Source organism: Quercus robur, chromosome 3 (genome assembly GCF_932294415.1).
Source record: "Quercus robur chromosome 3, dhQueRobu3.1, whole genome shotgun sequence".
Lineage (NCBI taxonomy): Eukaryota > Viridiplantae > Streptophyta > Magnoliopsida > Fagales > Fagaceae > Quercus > Quercus robur.
In genome coordinates, this window is record NC_065536.1 from 17430434 (window position 1) to 17454972 (window position 24539).

The following is a 24539-nucleotide window of genomic DNA, read 5'->3' on the forward strand; positions in this document are numbered from 1 at the left end:
AATTTTTTTTTAATGTAATCGCACATGAGTTAGTTAAAAAAGTATTTGTTTATTTGCTTTTGTTACTTCCTGATATAATGAGACCCAATAAATTCCTTATTAACGAAAGCAAGATGAAACCATTAACAAAAGTCATTTTAACAGTCCAATTTACGAGTGTTAGAAGACAATGGTTAAAAGTTGAGTTTTTTGTTATACTCAATCAGTTTTTTTTAAGTAGAGTCACACATGAATTAATTAAAAAAGTATTTATAGTCCATTAGCTTGAGAAAACCTATTTTCAAGGACTTTCTAGACTTCAAAAGTTGTGCTCCTACAGATCACATTTGCTGAAATTTGAGGTGAAACACAATTCAAGATCCAAGAAGAAATCAAGTTGTTGCATCTAAACAAGCTTGTTGGAGGGCTGGTGTAGTTGCCATTGAAGCTGTAACAGTTCAATCAATGAAACCAAGCTTACTTTTAGCACTCAATCCCATCTGCATTAATCTTGACCAAGTAGGGTAGTTTTCCCTAGGTAGAGGCTGACCAATCCAAATTGCTTCAAGCGTCTTTAAAAGAAAGAATACAAGAGATAATTGCTAGAGACTAGTTTCAAAATTAAGTGAAGATATTGATTCAGCAAGCAGAAGTGGAGCTTTGTATTTCACTCTTTAAACACCCCTATGATTTTTGACTATTTGAACCACGAATAATAGGACAACCAAGAGGTCCATTTTTTTGTTTCTTTAATATGTTTGTTTTGTTCAGTTTCACAGTTGTACTGGAAGTACCACATCGAATAGAAACAAGAGAGGAGAGTCCAATGCTTTGTATAAAAGAGGCGGAAGGCATGCAGTAAAACATACTTACCTGGACGGGGTCAATGGGTGATCAAACAGGCTCATGGCCTAGGTTGGTGACGTCCATTGCACATAAAGGAGGGGTGCCCGCCTAAGGTCTTCCCAAGAGGAAGCTCCTACGTCAATATTTCTTGCACTGGGGGCCTGCGTTCGCGCGGCCCCTGCCTAATTCTAATCAAACTTCGGTCTTACTTTATTTCATTGGCATTTGATAAAAGGTATTTTTATCTCTTACTAGGGGATAAAGAATTATTTCTTAAGGGTGTATTAGTGGATAAAGCTGAACTTCTTATGAATCTGCATGATTAATACTAATTATATAGTCATTTTTATTCTAAATTTAAATATGTTAAAATTCCTAAGATTATTAAATTTGCTTGATTACTAGTTATATGGTCATTTTTAATCTAAGGTAGAATGTTTAATTGGACTTTTATTAGTATTTTGCACTCATTAACTCACTTGACATAAAAAATTAAAAAACTTAAGTGAACACATGACACAAAATTGGTCTACAATTGAAATTTAATTTAGAATTCAATTAAATTTTCTTTTAATTTTGAATTTATAAAATTCATTTAAGGATATGCCCAATCCAAGCACATTGTAGTCTATGATTACTATTTTATATCATTTTAACCTAAATAAGCTTTGACATTAACAATTTCAAACCTTTAAAGTATAAACAACAGCAATTTTTCCTTTTACCATTCCTATAAAAGAGAACCTGTGGTGGCAATGTGCCTCCTAATCCAAGCTTCAGCGCTTGATTCCATTTCTATACCATTTGAAGGCATTTTGGGTTTGATAGTTTTGCTAGTCTTAAATCCTTTACAACGGAAATGTTGTGCACCATGGATCATGAACAAAAGTTATCTCTGCCAGTGATAATGCTTCAATCATAAGAACAACTCTAGTACACTAATGAGAAAAGATGGTTAATATTAGCATGTTTCATTATACGGATATAAATACAATAAACTCTTGAGGAACATTTGAGTGGGGGTGTGGTTTTGCACTTTTGCTATGGCCTATACACAAAGTTGGTGGCTGTATGTAGATTGTAGAATATGATTGTATTAAAAAGGTTTTAATCACATAATTAACAGAAAATTCCTTTACAATGTTCTCCAAGTTACAATGATAAAGGGCCTGGCTAATCATATTCCACTAGATTTCCATTCCATGTGATCACCAAGTTAGAACGTCTGAAAGTGTTTAATAGATTTCATCTATTTGCCTGATGTATGGACCAGTGCTTATCTCCAATTCTGTAAGTTTGGTCTTCACAATGCCCCATTGTGTTAGGATTCTAAGTTATAATTATTTTCCTCATTCATCCAAACTTCAACATTAAGTTTAGACGACAATTATTATTACAATTTTTTCCCCAATTGCTAAAGTGACAAGTTGTGATTGGTGTATAATAAAAGTGGTTGTTACATATGAAAGTGATGTTCCATTAATCAGGATCTGTTACCTAAGATGTTGTGGAAAAAATCGTGAAATTCATAGTGTTTGTAGCAATGCTAAACAAACTTGAAGAACTATAAACTTTTCTTTCATCCCACATCAACAATATATGTAAGAGAAGGGGGCAGTTGGAGAGATAAATAAGATAAAAGCATGATTAAGCAACATACTTACCTGGACAGGGTCAATGGTTGATCAAGAAGGGCCATGGCCTAGGAAAATGATCTCCATTGCACTTTGGAGGGGTGTTTTGCTAAGGTCTCCCCAAGTGGGAGAGCCTATGTCATAATTTGTGGAAGTAGGGGCTTGCGTTCGCGCAGCCCCTGCCCAATTTAGTTCAATATTTTTTTGAAGCATTTTGTGCCAAAATCCTTCTTTAAAGCTAGTTATGTAAATTTTTCAAAAAATTTGAGTAATTTTTTAGTTAAAGTAATAAAACTGCGATATGTAAGTTGCTAATGATTTTTCCACTTAGCTTTTAATCTTTGGCATGCTTATTTTTGAGATTATAATTAGTATGACATTCCTTTTCCAAATTAGGTCTGTCAAAAAAAAAAAATGCTTGGAACCATATTCTTGAAATTTTCTATGATTATGATATGAATTCTTGAATACTTCTGAGATATTACAGCTAGGAAATTCAATAATTCTTTATATAACTTCATGTAACAACCAGAAAAAGAGTCATCGTAATTTTGAAACTCAAAAACCCATCTGCCTTGCCATCAAAAGCCAGCGTATATCAAATTCGATAGTCAGCTGTTTGGGAACATAAATAGAACACACAAAAAGCCAAAGTACCCAATGGTTGAAGGAGTCCAAGGAAGCAATGAAAATGATTCAGAATTTATGATAAGAATCACCATACCCATAAAATTTTGCCTTAAAAGTTAATCTCATCAACTAGCAATGAGAAGTGAGCAGTGCAAGAAGGAAATTCCCATATACCCAACATTAGCAAAAAAAAAATCCAATATTAGAAAATGTTGATTTCTTGTAACTCAATTGGCACTTGTGACCTCTTATTGAGACATTCAGGATTCAAATTTTCATTCCCATAAAATCGAATTATCAAATAAAAAGTCAAGAAAATCAAACCTAAAATATGAAAGATGTCTCCCTATCAGCTCAACTACCAAGGAGAAAATACCTAAAGAGAGGAGTATGAAAGCATATTTTATTTACCAACTTGCAAACTTCTTAGTTAATTGATAATCAAATAAAAATGTAACAACCGTTAAAAAATATAGCAAATCTTTAACTTTTATCAAGGGGAAAAAAAGCATTATGCTATGTTGGTTGAAGTGAAAAGGAAATAAAATGGAGAGAAACTTGTGATTTTTCATTGTTTGGTTTGAGTAAAGAGAGTAAAGAAATAACATTGAATTAAAAAAAAAAAATCAAATCAAATGATCCCAACTTTTTCATCATTCTATTTTTAATTAAAAAGGTATAATAGTGATTTAATCTCTATTCTTTCTTTCTTTCTTTCCCTTCTTTTTTTTTTTTTTTTTTTTTGGCTATTCTCTTTATCAAACACATAGTAAAAAAACACATTTATTTTTCATCCTCCCAACATTTGTAAACACATGTGGAATATATTCATAATAAGAGCATTGCATTAGTTCGTGTAAAAATTTCTTTTTATTTTAATATAAGAAACTATTTTTCTATTTTACATAAAAAATTTTCAAAAACACTCATATCAAATTATTTTTATTACTCTTTCAAATCATTTTTATGTGAGTAAAGAAAATATCAACAATATATTTGCATATGGATAGTAAGAGTATTCACATCAACTCATGCAATAATTTATGTCTATTTTAGCATAGGGACTTACTTTTTTCTATTTTATATACTCATTTTTCAAAAATCTCACATCAGATTATCAATTTTACAATTCATTTCATTAAAATATCAATTTCACTTAATTTTTTAATTTTTTAATTTTTTTTTCACACACAACAACTATTATCCATCTTCTTATTTTAAATCGGGAATTTGGGATACGTAAAGAAATGATAAAAAATTAAATGCAAAATGAATAGTACTAGCATAAATTTACATAGTTATAGCAACAATCATGTATTTTTCACTCTAAGAATTCTTAGAGTGAAAAATACATGATTGTTGCTGTAACTATGTAAATTTATGTTAGTACTATTCATGGAATTTGGGATAGATCTAGAGAAGTTGCACTGTGAGAGATCTTAGAGTGAAAAATACATATTTGTTACTATAACAATCATGTAACATCAAAACCTCAACACTTTATAAGTAGTTCCCACAAGATTTATATAACATCATCAAGAGGCCCATGACACCAAAATCATAATATTCTCCAAGACAAACAATTAGAATCTTTAACTAGCTCCAAATAATCAAGAAAATTACACTCACCATCTATTTCACATTAAAAAGCCAAAAACCCCCAAATCTTCACCATTTAGATAGCCACCATTGTAAAAATCATAAACCCACTCATCAAATAAATCCACCAAGACAAAACCCTTACATATAAACACATGAATATCACTTCCAAAACTCATAAATCACATGGGTATCATTATCAAAGCTTAGATAAAGAAAGTCTCTAGAAAATTAAAAGCATATAAGCCCACCAAAAAAATTAGAAATTTTTATCTCAAATAAAAGATGTGAAGATGCAAAGGTTCCTAAGAAGTTTCTACTGTGATCTTGTCAGAAAAATGATGGTGGAGATAGTGGTGTGGAGTGGAACCTGGTGGGAGGGTGAGGGAGTTTGAGAGAGAGGAGAGTGTGTGTTGTGTTTGAGAGAAAATGAAAAGAAAAAGTGGAGAGGACCCTATGTTGACCGGCCAAGAGAGTGAGAGGGTGAGATGATATATGTGGTAGTAGTGAATGGGTAGAGGCACTGATTAAAATTTTGACCTTACATGTTTTTTTAATTAAAGGTCTAGGATGTTACATTCTTCCCCTCTTATAAAAATTTCATCCTCGAAATTTTATGTACCTTGATCTTGAAAAAGGTTTGGATATCTTGACAACATATTATCCTCGCGCTCCCAAGATGCCTCTTTCACCAAATGATTCTTCCAAAGCACCTTCACCCAAGATATGGTTTTATTGCATAGCACCTGTTCCTTGCGATCCAAAATCTCTACCGAAATTTCTTCATCTGACAAATCATCTTGAAGAGGCTCATAGCTTAATACATGTGAAGGGTCAAAAATGTATTTCCTTAACATAGACTCACAGAAAACATTATGAATTCTTGACAAGGCCGGTGGTAGGGCAATTCTATATGCAACTTCGCCCACCCTTTACAAGACTTCAAAAGTCCCTACAAACCTAGGGCTTAACTTACTCTTAAGTTAAGATTCAAGAACAATCAAAAAGCATCTATCGAAAAGAAGAATACATGATTGTTATTGTAACTATGTAAATTTATACTAGCACTATTCATTTAACACAATTTTACAATTCATTTCATTAAAATATAAATTTTACTTAACTTTTAAAAAAAAATTTCACACACAACAACTATTATCCATCTTCTTATTTTATCATCGGGAATCCAGGATACATAAAGAAATGATAAAAAATTAAATGCAAAATGAATAGTGCTAGTATAAATTTACATGGTTACAGACTTACAGTAACAATTGTGTGTTTTTCACTCTAAGATCTCTCATGGTGCAACTTCTCAGGATCTATCCCAAAAATGAATAGTTGAACCAATTGTGTTAAATGCAAAATGAATTTCTAGTTATATGGTCATTTTTAATCTAAATTTTAATAAGATAGAATGTTTAATTGGACTCTTATTAGTATTTTGCACTCATTAACTCGCTTAACACAAAATTAAAAAATTTAAGTGGACATATGACACAAAATTGGCCTAGAATTGAAATCTAATTTATAATCTAATTGAATTTTCTCTTAGTTTTGACTTTATAAAATTCGTTTAAGGATGCCCAATCCAAGCACATTGTAGCCTATGATTACAATTTTATATCATTTTAACCTAAATAAGCTTTGACATTTAACAGTTTTAAACCTTTAAAGTATAAATAACAGCAATTTTTCCTTTTACCATTCCTATAAAAGAGAACCTGTGGTGGCAATGTGCCTCCTAATCCAAGCTTCAGCGCTTGATTACATTTCTATACCATTTGAAGGAATTTTGGGTTTGATAGTTTTACTAGTATTAAATTAAATCCTTTACAACGGAAGTGTTGTGCACCATGGATCATGAACACAAGTTATCTCTACCATTGATAATGCTCCAATCATAAAAACCACTCTAGTACACTAATGAGAAAAAATAGTTAATATTAGCATGTTTCATTATACGGATATAAATACACAATAAACTTTTAGGAACAAACATTTGAGTGGAGGAGTGGTTTTGCACTTTTGCCGTGGCCTATACACAAAGTTGGTGGCTGTATGTAGAATGTGATTATATTAAAATGGTTTTAATCACATAATGAACAGAAAATTCCTTTACAATGTTCTCCAAGTTACAATGATAAAGGGCCTGGCTAATCATATTCCACTAGATTTCCATTCCATGTGATCACCAAGTTAGAACGTCTGAAAGTGTTTAATAGATTTCATCTATTTGTCTAATGTATGAACCAATCCTTATCTCCGATTCCGTAAGTGATAACCAATGCCCCATTGTGTTAGGATTCTAAGTTTTAATTATTTTCCTCATTCATCCAAACATCAACATTAAGTTTAGACAACAATTATTATTACAATTTTTTTTCACAATTGCTAAAGTGACAAGTTGTAATTGGTGTACAATAAAAATAATATAAATGGTCGTCACATATAAAAGTGATATTCCACTAATTAAAATCCATCACCTAAGATGTGGAAAAAATCGTGAAATTCATAGTGTTTGTAGCAATGTTGAACAAACTTGAACTATAAACTTTTCTTTCATCCCACATCAACAATATATGTAAGAGAAGGGGGCAGTTGAAGACATAAATAAGATAAAAGCATGATTAAGCAACATACTTACCTGGACAGGGTCAATGGTTGATCAAGAAGGGCCATGGCCTAGGAAAATGAGCTCCATTGCACTTTGGAGGGGTGTTTTTCTAAGGTCTCCCCAAGTGGGAGAGCCTATGTCATAATTTGTGGAAGTAGGGGCTTGCGTTCGCGCAGCCCCTGCCTAATTTAGTTCAATTTTTTTTGAAGCATTTTGTGCCAAAATCCTTCTCTAAAGCTATTTATGTAAATTTTAAGCAACTTTCAGTTAAAGTAATAAAACCGCTATATATAAGTTGTCAAAAAAAAAAATGATTGGAACCATATTCCTGAAATTTTCTATGATTATGATATGAATTCTTGAATACTTCTTAGATATTATAGCTAGGAAATTCAATAATTCTTTATATAACTTCATGTACCAACCAGAAAAAGAGTCATCATAATTTTGAAACTCAAAAACCCATCTGCCTTGCCATCAAAAGCCAGTGAATATCAAATTCGATAGCCAGCTGTTTGGGAACATAAATAGAGCACACAAAAGGCCAAAGTACCCAATGGTTGAAGGAGTCCAAGGAAGCAATGTAAATGATGCAGAAGTTATGAAAAGAATCACCAAACCCATAAAATTATGCCTTAATAGTTAATCTCATCAACTTGCAATGAGCAATGCAACAAGGAAATTCCAATGTACCCAACATTAGCAAAAAAAATCTAATATTACAGAATATTGATTTCTTGTAACTCAATTGGCACTTGTGGCCTCTAATTGAGACATTCAGGATTCAAATTCTCATCCCCCATAAGATTGAATTATCATTAAATTTTAAAATATATATAAAAAAATCAAATGATCCCAAAATTTTCATCATTCTATTTTTAATTAAAAAGGTATAATAGTGATTTAATCTCTATTCTTTCATTTATTTTTTTTCTATTCTCTTTATCAAACACATAGTAAAAAGCACATTTATTTTCCATATTTTTCCATTTTTCATCCTCCCAACATTTGTAAACGCATTTGGAATGTATAATACAAGCATTTGCATTAGTTTGTGTAAAAATTTCTTTCTATTTTAACATATGAGACTATTTTTTTATTTTACGTAATAAATTTTCAAAAATACTCGCATCAAATTATCTATTTTACACTAAATTTTATTAAAATATTATTTTTATCAATTTTTATTACTCTCCCAAATCATTTCTATGTGAGTAAAGAAAATATTAAAAATATATTTGCATATGAATAATAAGAGTATTCACATCAACTCATGTAAAAATTTCTATATATTTTAACATAAGAATCTATTATTTCTATTTTATATACTCACTTTTCAAAAATCTCACATCAAATTATTAATTTTACAATATATTTCATTAAAATATCAAATTTACTTAGTTTTTTTTTTAAATTTCACACATAACAATTATTATTTATCTTCTTATTTTATCATAGAAATAATAAAAAATTAAATACAAAATAAATACTGTCAGTATAAATTTACATAATTACAATAACAATCATGCATTTTTTAACAATTATTCATGATATGACGTAGCTGAATTCTGAGATTGATTGATTAAAATGTGATTTTTTTCAATTATACATATATTAATGTGATTGCTTTAACAGTGAAGCTAAACTCCTGTTATGCACAAATTGACAGGTGATGTGTCTATACGAAGATTCTTTTTGGCGGGAATATTGCTTTTCTACGAATGTATGGCGGGTTGGCTGGCAGTACAAATGTACTATACAATAAAGAGAATTCACTTTTTGGCGGAAACATTGCTTGAAATTTAACTTTTTAGCGGTACAAATACAACCGAAATCGTGATTTGGAATCACAATTTCATGCATGAATTTTATTTTTCTTTTTGAAACACGTTTATTCCGCTTGATTGGGAGGTGTGCCATTTACTGATGCCAACTTTATAATCGTGATTTGTGAATGTAATCTTCGGCATTGTCCTTTTGTGCATGTAATCCTGATAGTTTTATAATAATTTTCTTTCCTTGAGGAAAAAGAATAAAAAAACTTTTCAAAAGATATTTTGTTTTAAAAAAACTTTACATAAACAAAAAGTGAAATTAAGAGGAAAAAAAATACAATTTGAAAATGCATTATAAAATAGGGGCTAAGTATCCAATTTATAAGTTTTTTTCCCCCTTTTATAATTCAATTGTTGGGAAAAGAAAATTCTTGAATGTGAATGTAAAAATATCTGAAGGTGCCGATCAAATTACAAAACTTTTGACACGATAAATTAAATAAAAAAAATGATAAGCTAAGCTAGTACTAGCTGTGCAAAATTAACAATGCTATAATTAATTAGTTATTATAAATTTTATAATAGATTTATGAACTAAACTCATGTTAGAATAAAGAGTGATGTTATAATTATTACAAATTTATATTTTGTTAATTTAATAGTTGAAAAATGAGTGGTTTGACATGATTGATTATATGATTTTTGGTAATTTATTATAGAATCTTATACTTTATTGTGTCAATTCATAAAACATAAAATTAAAAATGAATTTATTAACGTGTGTCCTAAAGGCATATTTTAGTAAACTATTTTAGAAAATTTTTTATAAAAAATTGAAAAAATAATTCATTATTTTGACAACTTTTTTAATTTTCCATAAAAAAATTTCCAGAATGAATAGGTAATTTGTACTCTAAGGACACATATTAACTAGACCGAATTAAAAGTCTGTAACATCCATATCATTTATTACTCCATTAGTTTGAAAACTTTTTTATAAAAAAAAAAATAATTTAACATTTCAAAATAATTAAATAACCTATTTATTAGTGTAATATCACACTAATGACTTAAGTCTGTATTTTTTTTTTTAATAATAAAATTTGACAGCAACTTAAGAATTTTCCACCAAAAAAATAACTGATAAATTTTTTTGGTAAAAAGCTTGTTCTTTTAACTTTCATAGTTTCATTCCTGCCTTGGTCAGCTTTACCTTTACCCCTCTCTCTCTCTCTCTCTCTCTCAGCAAAGAAACCCAAAGTAACACTCTCACAGCACCTCCTTTTCCGGCATTTTCTTCACCTCTCAAATACTTCATTCCTGCTCCACAACACACTACCACGACAGTGAGTTGCTTCTGTCTCTTTTGTTTAAAAAAAAAAAAAAAAAAATTATATCTGCTCTTTTTTACTTTCATCGTGTGTGTGTGTGTTTCACCCTCTTAAGAAAGGAACATATTTCTATAGATACTAACCAAAAAACATTTTGCATGTTTTTTGGGTTGCTTTGGTCATAGTAATCTATTTAGAGTGAGTTGTGTATTTGATCTCTATCAATGTGTTAATGGCTGGTATTTGCTCATGATTTTTAATCATTCTACTAGATGTCATAACCTTTTTAGACTATGTAATTTTGATCTCAAATTTTCCTTTTTCATTTTTAAAGTCAATAATAACTTAAAATACCAACAAAAACTTCATAAATGCTTTATGACAGCAACAATGATAATAATAATAATAGCAGGAAACTTGCAATTTTTTAAAGATCAATTTTTGGCTATGTCGTTTTCGTCCCTAAATTTGGTAACGAAGTTCGCATTTTCGCCCCTATACTTTAAAAGTTTGCACTTTGCCCTTCAATTTTTGAAAACTTTCGGTTTGTCAATTTTTTACCCTTTAACAATTTCTTTTTGTGACCCAAAACCAAAAGCAAACTTTTAGAAACTAGTTCACTTAAGGAACTCAAGTTTTAGATGTGGCAAAAGTTGTGGATTAACTCGAGTTCCTTGGAAAAAATAACTTAAAAGTTAAAATCACGCTGCAGTCTCAGTCTCTCTCATTTTCACTCTTGATCAGAGATGGACACACGTTAGGGCAGAGGGGGGCCATCCCCCGCCCCCCCCCCAACAAACAAAAAAAAAAGGAAAAAAATATAGCACTATATTCAAAAATTTCCCCAAAAAATAATATTTTTGGCCCCCTTCCTTCAAAATCTTTTCATTTTAACCCATGAAAACTAAAAAGAAAACTGCAACATCCTTTTGCCCATTGCATATTGATCCAAAAATATGAAGCCTGTGGGAACTATGATCAAATGTGTGCAGTGAATAGTAATGCTTGTTTGTAGGTTTATTTTTATGAATTATTAACTATTTTTAGAGAATATTTTATTAACATTAATGTTGTTATAGCTTGTGGGGTATGTTTGTTTGGTTTTTTTTTGAACTAAATTTTGAAACGATAGAGCTATATAGTATGGAAATATTGAAACTTTTACTTGAATTGTTGATGATGGGAAAATTATCTATAATATTTGATTTTTTTAAAGAGAAAAAAATTACAAATAATTTGAAAGTAATAATGCAGCATTGCCTCTAGTGTTGATGTCCCAATTCATGAAAATTTTCAAACAAAATTCCAAAAAATTACCACTGGTTAAATTAGTATTCAGTCCAAATTGTGAAAATATGAGATTATAATGTTAATGAATGTGTTGAAATTCAACAAAGCTTGAGTAGATGTTAATTTTGATTTTTATAAACTTTTTTGGGTTTATACTTTAGCCACCCGAACTTCAAATTCTGGTTTCGTCCCTGCTCTTTATGTCTCTCTGTCTAAGTCTCTCCACTTTCTCTTAATCTTGCTCACCTCTCTCTCTCTCTCTCTCTCTCTCTCTCTCTCTCTCTCTCTCTCAAGCTGTAGAGTTTGGGTTTTTGGGGCCATCTCAAAAAATCTGTGGGTTTTGATTAAGGTACTGAGAATTACTAGGTTTTTAGAGTTTGGGTTAAAATTATTTAAGATATTTTTGTAAATATTGTGAACATTTATTATGAAATCTGAATTGGGAAAAACAGAGGGCTCGTTGAGTAATGTTGTTTGTATTTTTTTGGAAATACATATGAGTGAAAAAATGCGTGGAAATATAATATTGTTTAAAAACTGAAAACATATGATTAAACATATATATCAAACCGGTCCTGAATGTTTAATTCATTATTGTTTGTGTACAAAGATATATACCTGTACTAATTAGCTAACTTTGCCTTAGAACTAATAAACTGACAGCTGTAATCCACTATCTATAAATTAGCTCCTAAACTACAAGTAGTTTACAACAAAATACTAAACTGCCTGTAGCTTTGTAACATCTTTCTTCTTCTTATCCTCTGTTTCTGCAGTAGCAGCAGTAGTTTCTGCAGTAGTAGCAGTAGCTTTTGTAGTGACTTTCTTCTTAACTTTCTTCTGTTTAGATGAGACTTCCTTAGATTCAACTCTATTGCTTTCACATTTAGTATTGCCAGGCTTTTATTATAACTTATAACAGACATAAAACGTTAAAGATTTGAATGGGTTTTGAATGCCAGACCTTAGATGGACTTGGAATTTTGTATTGGGTATGAAATGAATAATAGGTGTATTTAATAATGTAAGGTGTGTTGACCATATAAAAATTTGTTTGAGGTGTGGAGTTTTTGGCTATTTTGGGACATAATTTCATAACCATACCAGATGTGATGTTGTAACGGGTATTGTTGACATTTGTTTGTACTTTGCTTGGATAAAATGTTTTTTAATTGATGTTGAAAAAAAGTATTATATTTGTCACTAACATTTTGTAAATTTCATTTGACTTGAATAGGTTTGCGATGAATTCAATTTGTACATTATTATACTATGGCGGAGAGCCTTGCTGTGATGATGAGAAGCAGGGATTGCCGTATAAAGGGCCAGGTAAAAAGTGCGAGATTATTCTGCTAAATAGTAGCTTGAACACCCTGGATGGTTTGAAAAGGCAAATTATGAAAGAGCTGGATGTGAACCCTCAGTCGCATGACATAACAATTACTTATCGTGCTCCTCATGAAGTCCTCAGTCACCACGTGACATACAGGCATGTATTGATAAAAGGAAACAAACATGTTAAGATCATGTTTGACAAGATGAAGTCAACGCCCGAAGTAAAAGATATTGAGTTGTATATAAGTGTGAAACCTCGTATGGAAGTTGGAGGGAAAGAAGGGCAAAAAAAAACTTTGGAGGGTGAGGGATGCATCAACAACACTGTTGCAATCAAGTCTGCTCCTTACAAGGTGCAGGACATGAAACAGAAGTCACTTGTTATGGATTGGGATGAATACTACAATCTGTTACCAAAATTGATGATGGCACTTAAAGATTCAAATCCAACTACAAAGGTTGAATGGAACTTCGTTAACAGTCCAGTCCAAGGAAATGCTTTCTTTCGGCGTGTATTTTGGGCTTTTGGTCCTTCAATTGAAGGGTTCAAACATTGTAGGGCAGTTATCAGTATTGATGCAATGGTTTTGTATGGAAAATACCAAGCCTGGTTGTTGATTGCAATGGCAGTTGATGCTGAAAATGAAGTTTTTCCACTTGCCTTTGCTATTGTGGAAGGAGAATCGTGCGCTAGCTGGTCATGGTTTTTATCTTGTATTAGGTTGTATGTCACTCAACGCCAAGGGATTTGTCTCATATCTTCCCAACACAAAGGTATCATTTCAGCCCTATCTAATCCGCTTTTTTGTTGGCGGCCTGATAATATGTTTCATCGATTCTGTCTTCGTCACATAGCAAGCAATTTCAATGAAAGGTTTCATGACAAACATTTGATGGAATTGATTATGAAGGCAGGTCATGCTAATCAGCTTAGGAAATTCAATGCTATAATGGAGGCCATTAGAAATTATAATTCAGATGCTGGAAAAAGCTTGGATGAAATCCCACTTGAAATGTGGACCTTGGCATATGATGGTGGGCGGCGTTATGGGGTAATGACCACTCACTTACCTGCGTGCTTAGATGTTTTATTGAAAGGTGCACAGAATCTGCCTATAACTGCGATGGTGCAATCAATTTTCATTAAACTTGCTCAGTACTTCAATAATCGCCGCAGTAAGATTCAAGCTCAACTAAAAGAAGGTCAATTATTCAGTAAATATGCCATAAATAAATTTGATAGATATGTGGAGAAGTCAAAAAGGCATACTATAACAATCTTTGATCGGGAGCATGGTACATTTCAAATATGGATATCTATGAATCCAGGGATTGTAAATAGAGGTAATGATTCTCAAGTGGGTACAGGGTTTGGGTTTGCAAGTAGGGGTGATCGTTCTCAAGCGGTTAAGTTGGATGAGAGAACATGCAGTTGTGGGAAATGGCAGATATTTAAGATCCCTTGTTCCCATGTAATTGCATCCTGTCATGCTGTGTCACTGAATAGCCACCAGTTTATTGATCCATGCTACAGATTGGCAGAACAATTTGCTTGCTATAAGCCACAATTTAATTCAATACCCAATGTCCCATACCAGCGAGAGGCCAATCTCCCCAAGTTATACACTAACCCTAGTATGGCTAGACAACAAAGTTGCCTAAAACCACCACCACTCCGGAATGAGATGGATTACAGGAAAAATCAACCGCCAAAACGCGGAGTGTGCCATCAAGAAGAACGTAATCATAGAAAACGTCCCAATGTGAACCTTACAGCTTCAAGTTGTGATTCTTCAACCCAGGTAATTGCTTCTAATAAATTATCACTTATAGTGTTTTAATTTTTTTTCTTGCCTTTTTTGTATGTTTAAGAAATTTTTTTTAATCAGTATCCCAAAAGAATATTAATTACAAAATCTTCAACATAACGTGCTTGTCATTAGAACATATATCTTAATTTTTGTTAATTGGACTTTATTATATTGAGTATAATTTGTATTTGTTAAGTGTTATACTAGACAATGTTTGGGTTCTTGTTTTAAATGTAATGATATCCTTATAATTCACTTTCTTTTTGATTGGTTGAGTGTCATGTACATCCTCACATTGATATACATTGTCTTAGTTGTGTCCTCTGTAAGCTTAAGTTTTAATTGAAACTTGTGTGTATGTTCTCTTGCATTATATAAAAAATGAATATCGAAATAAAATTGGGATAGACATTAATGGTAAATATAGTACTGAACGTCTTTCTTTTTTTCTTTTTTTAATTACAAACTTACAATTGGGATAGATATTTTGATAAATATAGGACTGAATGTCATTTTCAAAAGTTGTAAACAAGAAAATGGATTTAAGTATTGCTATGATCATGCTGAATTGATTGTTCACATACTTACATTTTGATAAATTTTTGTTTGTCCCAAATATATATGGAAAATAATGGGATTTTTGGTGACAAGTTTCATCCCAACCACTACAAGTTATTTACGTCATGTATTACTATTAGTATTAGGTGTAATGCAAATGAATTTTCATGTTATTTTTACTTAATATCTTTAATTTTACTGTATTTGATGCTTCCAATGAATTTTCAAGCAAAAGCAGGGTTCTAGCACTCAAATTTAGCCGAAAAGAAATGAAGAATCTGGACAAGAGGTTGGGACCTTTTCTTGACGTTTTGTTACAAGGCTCAGAAAGTTGGTGCTGATGTGAAAGGAAATCTACCTGTGGTGATCATGGATGAAGATTGCTAGGCTGACCACCAGGTAGTTTGGAATTGCTATTGTGATGTACAAAGTGGATGATGAGGACTTTAAGCCCCCCAAGAAAAAAGGCACTGTACCTACTATCTTTTTGTAAGTAACTAGTACTCCTATCTTTTTGTAAGAACTGAAATGACAGAAGTACTTCAAAGTGCTTTTTAAATCAGATCAGAAAACAATGGAAAGTGATTTCAGCAGATTTGTATGTTTCTTGGGAAAAAAGAATGAAAAAAAATATTAAAAGATCAAAATCCAAAACTGGGGGGATTTTGTTAAACAATACAATTTTTAATAAATACTTGGGAATTAGGATTTAAAAATATATATATATTTGGGGAAATAGTTTTTTCATAAAATCATCTCTCCATTAACCTTTATTCTGATGAGATGGCTAAGATGAATTGGCCATTTTTAAATTGTTGTACTCTTGGAACTTGTCTTTGGAAGAGACGAGTTCTTTTATAATCTTAATGACCCCCTCCCCCTCTGTTTTTTCTCACACTTTCAAGGTGAAAACATTCTACTCTCTTGCTTTGCTTTGGACTATAGACTTGATGCAGTTGAATTAAAACTGGAGAATTTCTTATCAAAAAAAGAATTAAAAATGGAGAATTTGAAAATGTTTTTGGCATTGGAGACTAGAGTTGTTTACACCGAGTAGCCCTAGGAAAATTTGGGGCCTTTTTTTTCCTCTAATTTTTTTTCGAATTATTGTGCATTGGGTTAGTTTTTATCTAATAGATGGTTTTTCTATTTGGTACTCTTTTTTTGTTCATGGTGTTTTGGCTAGATTATTGTTCTTTTGTGGGTCCATGGTCATCTAGCCTGGTTCATAGGTTAATCCTTAGATTGTTTTGATGGTTATGAAACTTGATTGAGGAGTTGAAACGTTGCTATGAGATCAGTCTGCAAGTCAGGTGTTGTCGGATTGTTTACAGAAATGTCAGGCACTGTATAAGTCTCTTTTTGTCTTTTTTGTTTTGGATGGATCATATTTGTGAGATGAAATAATTTTGTGGGGTTTGATGTACTATATTGAGAGACTCATATGAGATTCTTTAAGCTGCATAGGATTTTGAGAGGTAAATTCTTGATGGAAATATTGCAGCACTTGAACATTCACATGTAACAGCTACAAGTGTTTTGCAGATAGAATTTCAATGTTCAGGAGGGTCTGATATGGAAATTTTTGGTTATAAGATATATTCTATTCTCATTCTGCTTTGTATTTTCTAATGACATTGCCTCCATTTTCATGTTGTAATTGGTTGTTACCACTTACCATTGGTGTAAGTTGTGACTTGAGATTGGTTAGCCTAAAAATGAAACCAACTAGATTATCTTAGGGTGGTTTGCTTGGTTCTCGGCTGAACACATGAACCAATAAAGGATGGTTTATTTTTGGGTTGTAGGAGCTGGATTATGTGACCCAAACAATGAACCAAACATGTATAAACCTAGGTATGGCAATGAAGTGGGTTACATGGGTCTCCTCTTTGTTCAATCTTTTTTTCATTGTTTTTGGTCCCAAGACCTCTATCTCTCTTTCATGTACCTTCGTTATTCATCTGTAGGAGATTATCATACCTTCTCTTTCCCCACATTATACTTAATTAAATTTCAAAAGTGACAAGCCTGTGCATCATGTCCTTGTGTAGGGGATTAGCATTTTGTGTTGGTCTTTTAGTTCCTTTCATCTAATTGTATGTTTTCTTTTCGTGTAAAACAAGGTTTGTTACTTTTTCTCAGTTTTAATTTTACCACATTATTGGACTAAGTTGGTAGTGTGACACAAAATTATAGCAGTTTGGAGCAATAGGTTGTCATGAGATACTTGCCCCATCATCTTCTCTTCTTCCACATATAGGTTAGTACCTCCATCACTCCATGTCTTGAGTTATCAATCATTCACTTATTTGTCCTGTAATACATTTAAGACACAATTCTTGCTGCAAAATATGTTTTTGCATTTAACTTTAGTATTAATTTTTATTAGTTGTCTTGTAATTTTTATTAATTTTTACAAGACAATGGTTGTATAGAAGATAAACTACAGTCCAGTCCAACGAAATTCTGGCTGCACATACTAATAAATAAATTAAACTTTCGTATTAATTTTTATTGCCACTAATATATTTTTAGTTTTTCATTGTGTAATTTTATTGTAATTAACTTTCTTTGGAAGGAAAATGTATAACCTTTTGGTGAAAAAAACACAACTAAAATCATATGTATTCATTGTGATTTTATATACATATTATTATTATTTGAAAAAATGATAGCAAAGTTTTATCAGTAAGACTAACTGTATGATACATCAGTATTGAGAAGAGACGAGACGCAATACAGGATGGGGGGTACTCCTCTATGGTCTACCAAATATCCTTTGTATGACTTGGGGGTATTTACAAACATGACCTATATCATCCCTGTTGTGTAGGAGAGGTAACTTTTTATTATTACAATTCATTAGTTGAGGGCAGAATATTTGAACCTTATATGTCTTTGTCAGAAACACCAAAAAATATTGGTTGAGGTATTAGAGCTCTTGGGGTGTAGGAAGGTCCAAAGCAAGCATCAGATTCCAAATAGTCCTGGATTCTAGATCAATGATAACTGAAGTAATAAGCTATAAGCCACTAGTTTTTCAGGTACCACATCGAATGAAACAAAAGAGGAGAGACCAAGGCTTGTTATAAATAAGGTGCGGCCAACACCAAGCAACATACTTACCTGGACGGGGTCAATGGGTGATCAATAAGGCCTATGGCCTAGGTTGGTGACTTCCATTGCACTTAGGAGGGGTGCCAGCCTAAGGTCTCCCCAAGTGGGAGAGCCTACGTCATAATTTGTGGCAGTGGGGGCCTGCGTTCGCGCGGCCCCTACACAATGTTAGTCTTAAGTTTTCTACTTTATAGTTTTAGCGTGTATGCTTGAAGGCTGCTGGGTTAGGTCGATTAAGAATTACTAAAAGTAAATCATATTGCAAGAACTTCTAAATGGAATATGGCTGGTTTATTTGGTTTTCAGCGTAAGTATATTTATTTTTATTTTATAAGAAAAATATAATTTTGTCATTTTTAGCATGATGTTTTTTCTGCTCCAAAGTCAAGCACCGGACATGCTTGTATTTCTATTTTCTATATCGTTTGTGGCAGCTAATGGCAAAACTTTCTTGTTTCAGCACTTTTATTACATTTCCACACCATTTAAATGCAAATTGGGGTTCTCGTAGTTTACCTGTATTAAATCCTCAAATGTTTGTCTATTTTAAAATCAGAGTCCAACGTATAAATTAAGTCATTTTATTTACCTTTGCAATAAAGGATCTGCAACAGGTAGTCTCGGCCAATAATAATGCTGGAATCATGATTCATGAGCACCACTGTTGTGCACTAATGAGAAACTATTTTCATCCGTCCCCAAACCATTTATCCTAAAAAAATCATTTGTAATTGGGCATGTGGACATTTTGGCTGCTGGTGTTGTTAAAATTTTTGCCTATATTGCATGTTGGACCATTTAAAATATAGTTTCAAATTTATTTATTTGTCTAATGTTTAGTTTATTCTAATTTATGAATCAAAATCCAAAAACTATGACCACAAAAAATTACACAGCTTGCTATGTGGTTGTAGCAAAAGTTGAGCAATTTTTTGTGGTCTTAGAATTTTTCAAAATCCCAAGTTGGTGTGTCTCAATGTGCTAAATTTAAGGAATCATGCCGGTAAGTATTAAATGGTAGCAAGCAAACTTTTAAGAGTATAGGCAATTTGGCCAAAATTTATGGTCATAGATCATGTAAGTGTGTTTGACTTATTTGCTAAACAAATGATAATAAACAAGTATTTTTCTTGAGTTCAACTTAAACTATTCATAAACATTTTGGTTCATATACCATTCTATTTAATAGAAGCTGTTGGCTTGTACTTGAGCTTACTTTGGGTTTTACAAGTGTTTCTAAAGGCACTTTACAAAACTTCTTTTGAGCCAATGGATGAGCCGAGAGCAAGTCCTCTTTTATAATCCAAATCTTATTATTCCGAATTCCCTAATGATTTTCCATATGGGTGTGAGAAAAAACAAAATAGTGAGTCCAAAAGTACTTGGGCTTAGCAAAAATGGCCTCAATGATTATGATATCAATTCTTAAATACTTTTTGACGTTTCGTCCTTGTATCGTACCTAATTTTCCGTAATTTTATTTGAATTTGACGCTTCCATTGATATGTCAAACAAAAGCATGGATCCATGTAGCACTTAATTTTAACGGAAAAGAACTGGAGAATCTGGACAAGAGGTCGGGACCTTTTCTTGACATACGTACAAGCCTCAGAAATTTGGTGCTCATGTCATGTGAAAGGAAATCTACTTGCGGCGGTCATGAATGAAGATTGGTGGGTTAGGAATTGCTATTGTAGCCTACGAGTGCATGATAAGGACTTAAGCCACCAAAAAAAGAAAAAAGAGCACCATGCCTAGTACCAATAGGCAAAATCCATCGCCATCTGAGGGACCAGAATGCTTGACGACTTTGCTGTGACTGAGTGAGGTGAAGCTAATTTGGCACAGTATTGTTAGGCGTAAAGGGGTGCCAAGAAACATTATGATTTGTGTTATGTTATACTACCCACAAGAAAGCCAATCCTGGTTTTGTGAAGAATGCGGATTTTAAACATTGTTGTTGTCCCACATTGAATGGGTATAAAAATAGTGAGGTGGATGGTTGTGTATAAATTAAAAGCAAGAGGCACTGGAAAACATACATACCTGGACGGGGTCTATGGGCGATCAACAAGGCTCATGGCCTAGGTCGGTGGCCTCCATTGCACTTAGGAGGTGCACCAGCCTAACATCTCCCAATGCGGAGAGTGTACGTCATAATTTGTGGTAGCGGGGGCTGTGTTCGCGCGGCCCCTGTTAAATTTAATCCCAATTTATTGCTAGATTTTTAATGTGTTTGATATTATGTGTACGGTAAGTCTATAGGCGTTTGATCCGTTCTCTCTGAAGAAAATGAATGTGTGAAATTTTGAAGGGCAATTTAGGGTGTGTATAAGTAGGAGTTTTTAATTTTTTTGAAAATAAAGTGCAGAAAATTTAAAAATTAAACAGTTAAACAACTGCTTAATTTTTATGATTTGAAAATAGTTTTTTTTTTTTTAATTCAAACGGGTGGCACAATTTAACTTGAGAAATTGAAGAGCAATTTTATGTACAATGAATCGTAGAAAAATGTGCTGTTATAGATAAAAATATCTTAAACATGTGCTATTATAGGATAGTTGGGCCCTATTATATTTTTACATACTTTTTTACTCACATATTTCTATAAATGTTTTCAGTTTTTAAGTGCATGTACTAAATACTTCCTTATTTCTGGAGGGAAAAACCTTTTTTTTTTTTTTTTTAAGGTTTTCGTTAATAAGCAATGAAATTTCAATTATAATCATGGTATTCCCATCTACATGAGCAATCCATAGACAATTAGGTTTACTAACTAAAAGAAAAAAGGATCCTTTTGCAGGTTAAAATCCATTATGGCTTAAATCTTTTTGTGAATTTTACTTATTATGAGTTTTTGGGCATGTTAGAGTAACGGGCCTGTGTAGATTTGGTTACTTATTAGTGCTAGGAGCAGGATGCGAGACATGAATTGAGAATTAAATCAGAGGAAGTCAATTCACACAAATAGAAGGGAAAAGGCATTAAGGAGGCCGTTGGGTACTGTTCATAAATTGCTATAATGATTTGACAATGATGGTAATTGGGTAACCTATACGACCTTGGGTTTCAACTTTCAACTCAATTCCTATTATTAGATGTTTAATAATAATTAGTCATACTGTTTTTATTTTATTTATTTTTTAATACTAAACAAAGACACTTATTTAGAGAACAAAGTAGCTATCGTAGTGAAATTGCTGACAAAGTATGTTTAACAATAACATGAATACATTATTATTTCACCAGTCAATTACAAAATGGCCTAGTTGTAACTATTGGTCGTAATTAATCAAATAAAAGGATTGTGCCAAAGATAAAAGATTACTCTATAAGCCCTCACCACATGTGTGATGCTAAGGTTTGATCCGTGCTTTCTCTGATGAATATAATACCGAATGAGAGATAGGACTCGTAACTCATCTTTGGAGCAACGATGTCACGAGTGCGCAATAAGCTTAAGTCCCACATCGGAAAACAAAAAAAGTAGAGGAGAGAATGGAGTATAAATAAGAAGCAAGGAGCTACGTTACAACATACTTACCTGGACGGGGTCAATGGGTGATCAAAAAGGCCCATGGCCTAGGCTAGTGACCTCCATTGCACTTAGGAGGGGTGCTCGCCTAAGGTCTGCCCAAGTGGCAGAGCCTACGTCATAATTTGTGGTAGTGGGGGCCTGCGTTCGCGCGGCCCCTGTCCATTTCTAGCCAAAAATTTTATACTGGAGGGGTGTGTACCCCCTCCTTAAGTTGTATTGAAGTGAAAAAATTGAGTCTGTTGGAGGAAAACGAATCGTTAAACTGTGTTAATAATTAAGTACAAATAAATTCAATTTGAATGGAGAATAAAATTATGGCCGGAGTGCGTACTTTTTCCTGTTTTCATATGTAAAACCATGCAAAATCCAGCCAGTTTTACATATTTTGCATCAAAAAATTTTCATATCATTGCTATTTACACATTTGTTATTTGTTACAGTAATTGTGCATCACTTTTTTCTCTCTCTCTACTTCATGCACAACGAACTCAGTGGCTTCTTTTCTCATCTTTTTCCTCAGATAAACACATACACCCACACACAAACAAATCAACATAGATGTACACAAATACACCCACACGGACAAACAAATTGGTACTTGATTAGTGCTTTTGTCCGTTACTTGATTAGTGCTTATGGGTCAACGGGAATGGGTTTTGAGGCGGCCTGTAGAAGAGATGATACTTGAGGTGGCTTAAGGGTTGAACACAGGTAGAGGAGATCTAACCGAGAGGGAGTGGAGATTGGGTCTTGTTTGAGGAGCGAGTATGGGTCTTACGGGTTTTGCAATGAAGGTGTTTGATGTTTATTCTTAGTAAGTGTGGAAGAAAAGAAGCAAGAGAAAGTGAGGGGTTTGAGATGGCGGTGAAGGTGTCTATGGGGATCTGACCAAGAGGGTGTGGAGAGGACCGAGAGGGAACGGTGATTTGTATTTAGAAATGGGTATAGAGATGGGTATAAAGAGAGAGCAACAAATCAGAAAAAATGGAGAGAGAGAGAGAGAGAGAGAGAGAGAGCGCATATGTAATGGGTAGTTGAGAGATAAAAAAAAAGATTGAGAAAATTTATTATTTAAATAAAATAGAGTTTAGAATAGATGGACTAATGTAGAGGATGTTGAGAAGTGGGTATATAAAATAGAAAAAGTAGGTTTTTAATGTAAAATAGACAGGAAATTTTAGCTGAATTGATGCGAATACTCTTAGATGCTAAAAGGGAAGTCATGAACACTAAAGTCTTAGGTCCTTCCACCAACAGCAAAATGGTGTCACCAAATCATTTGGGAGTGAAATGATTTGATGTTTTAGGTCCTTCTACCAATAGCAAAATGGTGTCACCATATCATTTGGGAGTGATATGATATGATTTTTTTTTTTTTTTTTTGAAACTGATATGATTTGATGTTTTGTTGCAATGAAGCGGGTGGGAGAAATGAGGAAAAACAAAGTATGGCAACTAGTAACTGAAATGGATTCATGATTACGTGCTTTGGTTACTAATTTGAATAGTCCATTTCTTATAAGTTTTTATTGGAATGATAAGGATAAATAGTTTTCTTAAGGGGTAAGTAGGGTTTTAAAAACCAGAGGGGAGAGAAATTTGGATGGAAAAACTTTTTTTTAAATAAAATTTAGGAGTTTTTAAATTAGTAATTTTACATGTCTAATCTTATTATTTAAACTTTTTAGAGAGGTGAATTTGTGGTCCTCCAATGCCTACAAACAAACCTCTTCAACCCCAAACCCAAAGCCTATCCAAAAAAAAAGGGCATAACAGTTTTAGCTTGTTTTTATAGATTTGCATTCCCACATCGAAAAAACATGAACGAAGAGATAGAGGCGAGGCTTATAAATATGGAGCACTAAGCATCAGTGAAACATACTTACCTGGACGGGGTCAATGGGTGATCAATAAGGCCCATGGCCTAGGTTGGTGACCTCCATTGCACTGAGGAGGGGTGCCCGCCTAAGGTCTTCCCAAGTGGAAGAGCCTACGTCATAATTTGTTGCCCTGGGGGCCTGCGTTCGCGCGGCCCCTGCCTAGTTCTCAATAAAATTCTTCTGTTAGTCTCAAGCTATTTTTTAAAATTCTTGATTGCAAACATTAATCCTGACTATGAGATTACGGTAACAACAAAATATTTATGATGATCTGTTGTAATGCTACGCTACTTATATTGGCTGGTATTTTTCAGAAATCAAAGCATTTTATAATCCGATGTTTTCCATTGTACTGCCCTTTTTCTGGTTCTATACTACACCCCTTGCCGTTGGACTTGCCTTTTAGTCATCGACTACTTCTGTATATTTGAAAGAATCTTATTTTTCAGGCTTAAAAAGCCTTATTCACCGCCCTGGACGTCTTTTAGTGGTGGCATCTTCTTCATTTGAAAGAGTTGATTCATATGCTTTTGTCTCAGCGGATGAAACAGCATATTTTTACTTCTCATTTCGGGCAATTAGCAATAATTTTTCTG

The 24539-nt window shown here is 32.8% G+C and overlaps 1 protein-coding gene and 7 non-coding genes across 9 annotated transcripts; all 8 read left to right on the forward strand.

The window, feature by feature from the left end:
• The first annotated feature begins 844 nt into the window (after positions 1-844).
• LOC126720136 (U1 spliceosomal RNA) lies at positions 845-1007 on the forward strand. Its single transcript, XR_007653291.1, has one exon. It is a non-coding gene; the product is annotated as a U1 spliceosomal RNA (small nuclear RNA).
• A 1474-nt stretch (positions 1008-2481) lies between these two features.
• Positions 2482-2642, forward strand: LOC126720096 (U1 spliceosomal RNA). Its single transcript, XR_007653260.1, has one exon. It is a non-coding gene; the product is annotated as a U1 spliceosomal RNA (small nuclear RNA).
• Positions 2643-7327: 4685 nt separating this feature from the next.
• On the forward strand, positions 7328-7488 carry LOC126720129 (U1 spliceosomal RNA). The gene has a single exon (XR_007653283.1). It is a non-coding gene; the product is annotated as a U1 spliceosomal RNA (small nuclear RNA).
• Positions 7489-10317: 2829 nt separating this feature from the next.
• On the forward strand, positions 10318-15991 carry LOC126717309 (uncharacterized). Of its 2 annotated transcripts, none has more exons than XM_050418898.1 (3): positions 10318-10426; positions 12939-14838; positions 15635-15991. In XM_050418898.1, the coding sequence occupies exons 2-3, from the start codon at positions 12946-12948 to the stop codon at positions 15662-15664; spliced, it is 1923 nt and encodes a 640-aa protein (XP_050274855.1). In that variant the 5' UTR covers positions 10318-10426; positions 12939-12945; the 3' UTR covers positions 15665-15991. The 2 variants fall into 2 exon arrangements, with proteins under 2 accessions (XP_050274855.1, XP_050274856.1); XM_050418899.1 differs by having other exon boundaries at positions 15644-15991.
• Positions 15992-18526: 2535 nt separating this feature from the next.
• On the forward strand, positions 18527-18687 carry LOC126720083 (U1 spliceosomal RNA). Its single transcript, XR_007653249.1, has one exon. It is a non-coding gene; the product is annotated as a U1 spliceosomal RNA (small nuclear RNA).
• A 1876-nt stretch (positions 18688-20563) lies between these two features.
• Positions 20564-20722, forward strand: LOC126720133 (U1 spliceosomal RNA). The gene has a single exon (XR_007653288.1). It is a non-coding gene; the product is annotated as a U1 spliceosomal RNA (small nuclear RNA).
• Positions 20723-22061: 1339 nt separating this feature from the next.
• On the forward strand, positions 22062-22221 carry LOC126720167 (U1 spliceosomal RNA). The gene has a single exon (XR_007653316.1). It is a non-coding gene; the product is annotated as a U1 spliceosomal RNA (small nuclear RNA).
• A 1720-nt stretch (positions 22222-23941) lies between these two features.
• Positions 23942-24102, forward strand: LOC126720130 (U1 spliceosomal RNA). The gene has a single exon (XR_007653284.1). It is a non-coding gene; the product is annotated as a U1 spliceosomal RNA (small nuclear RNA).
• The last annotated feature ends 437 nt before the right edge of the window (positions 24103-24539 follow it).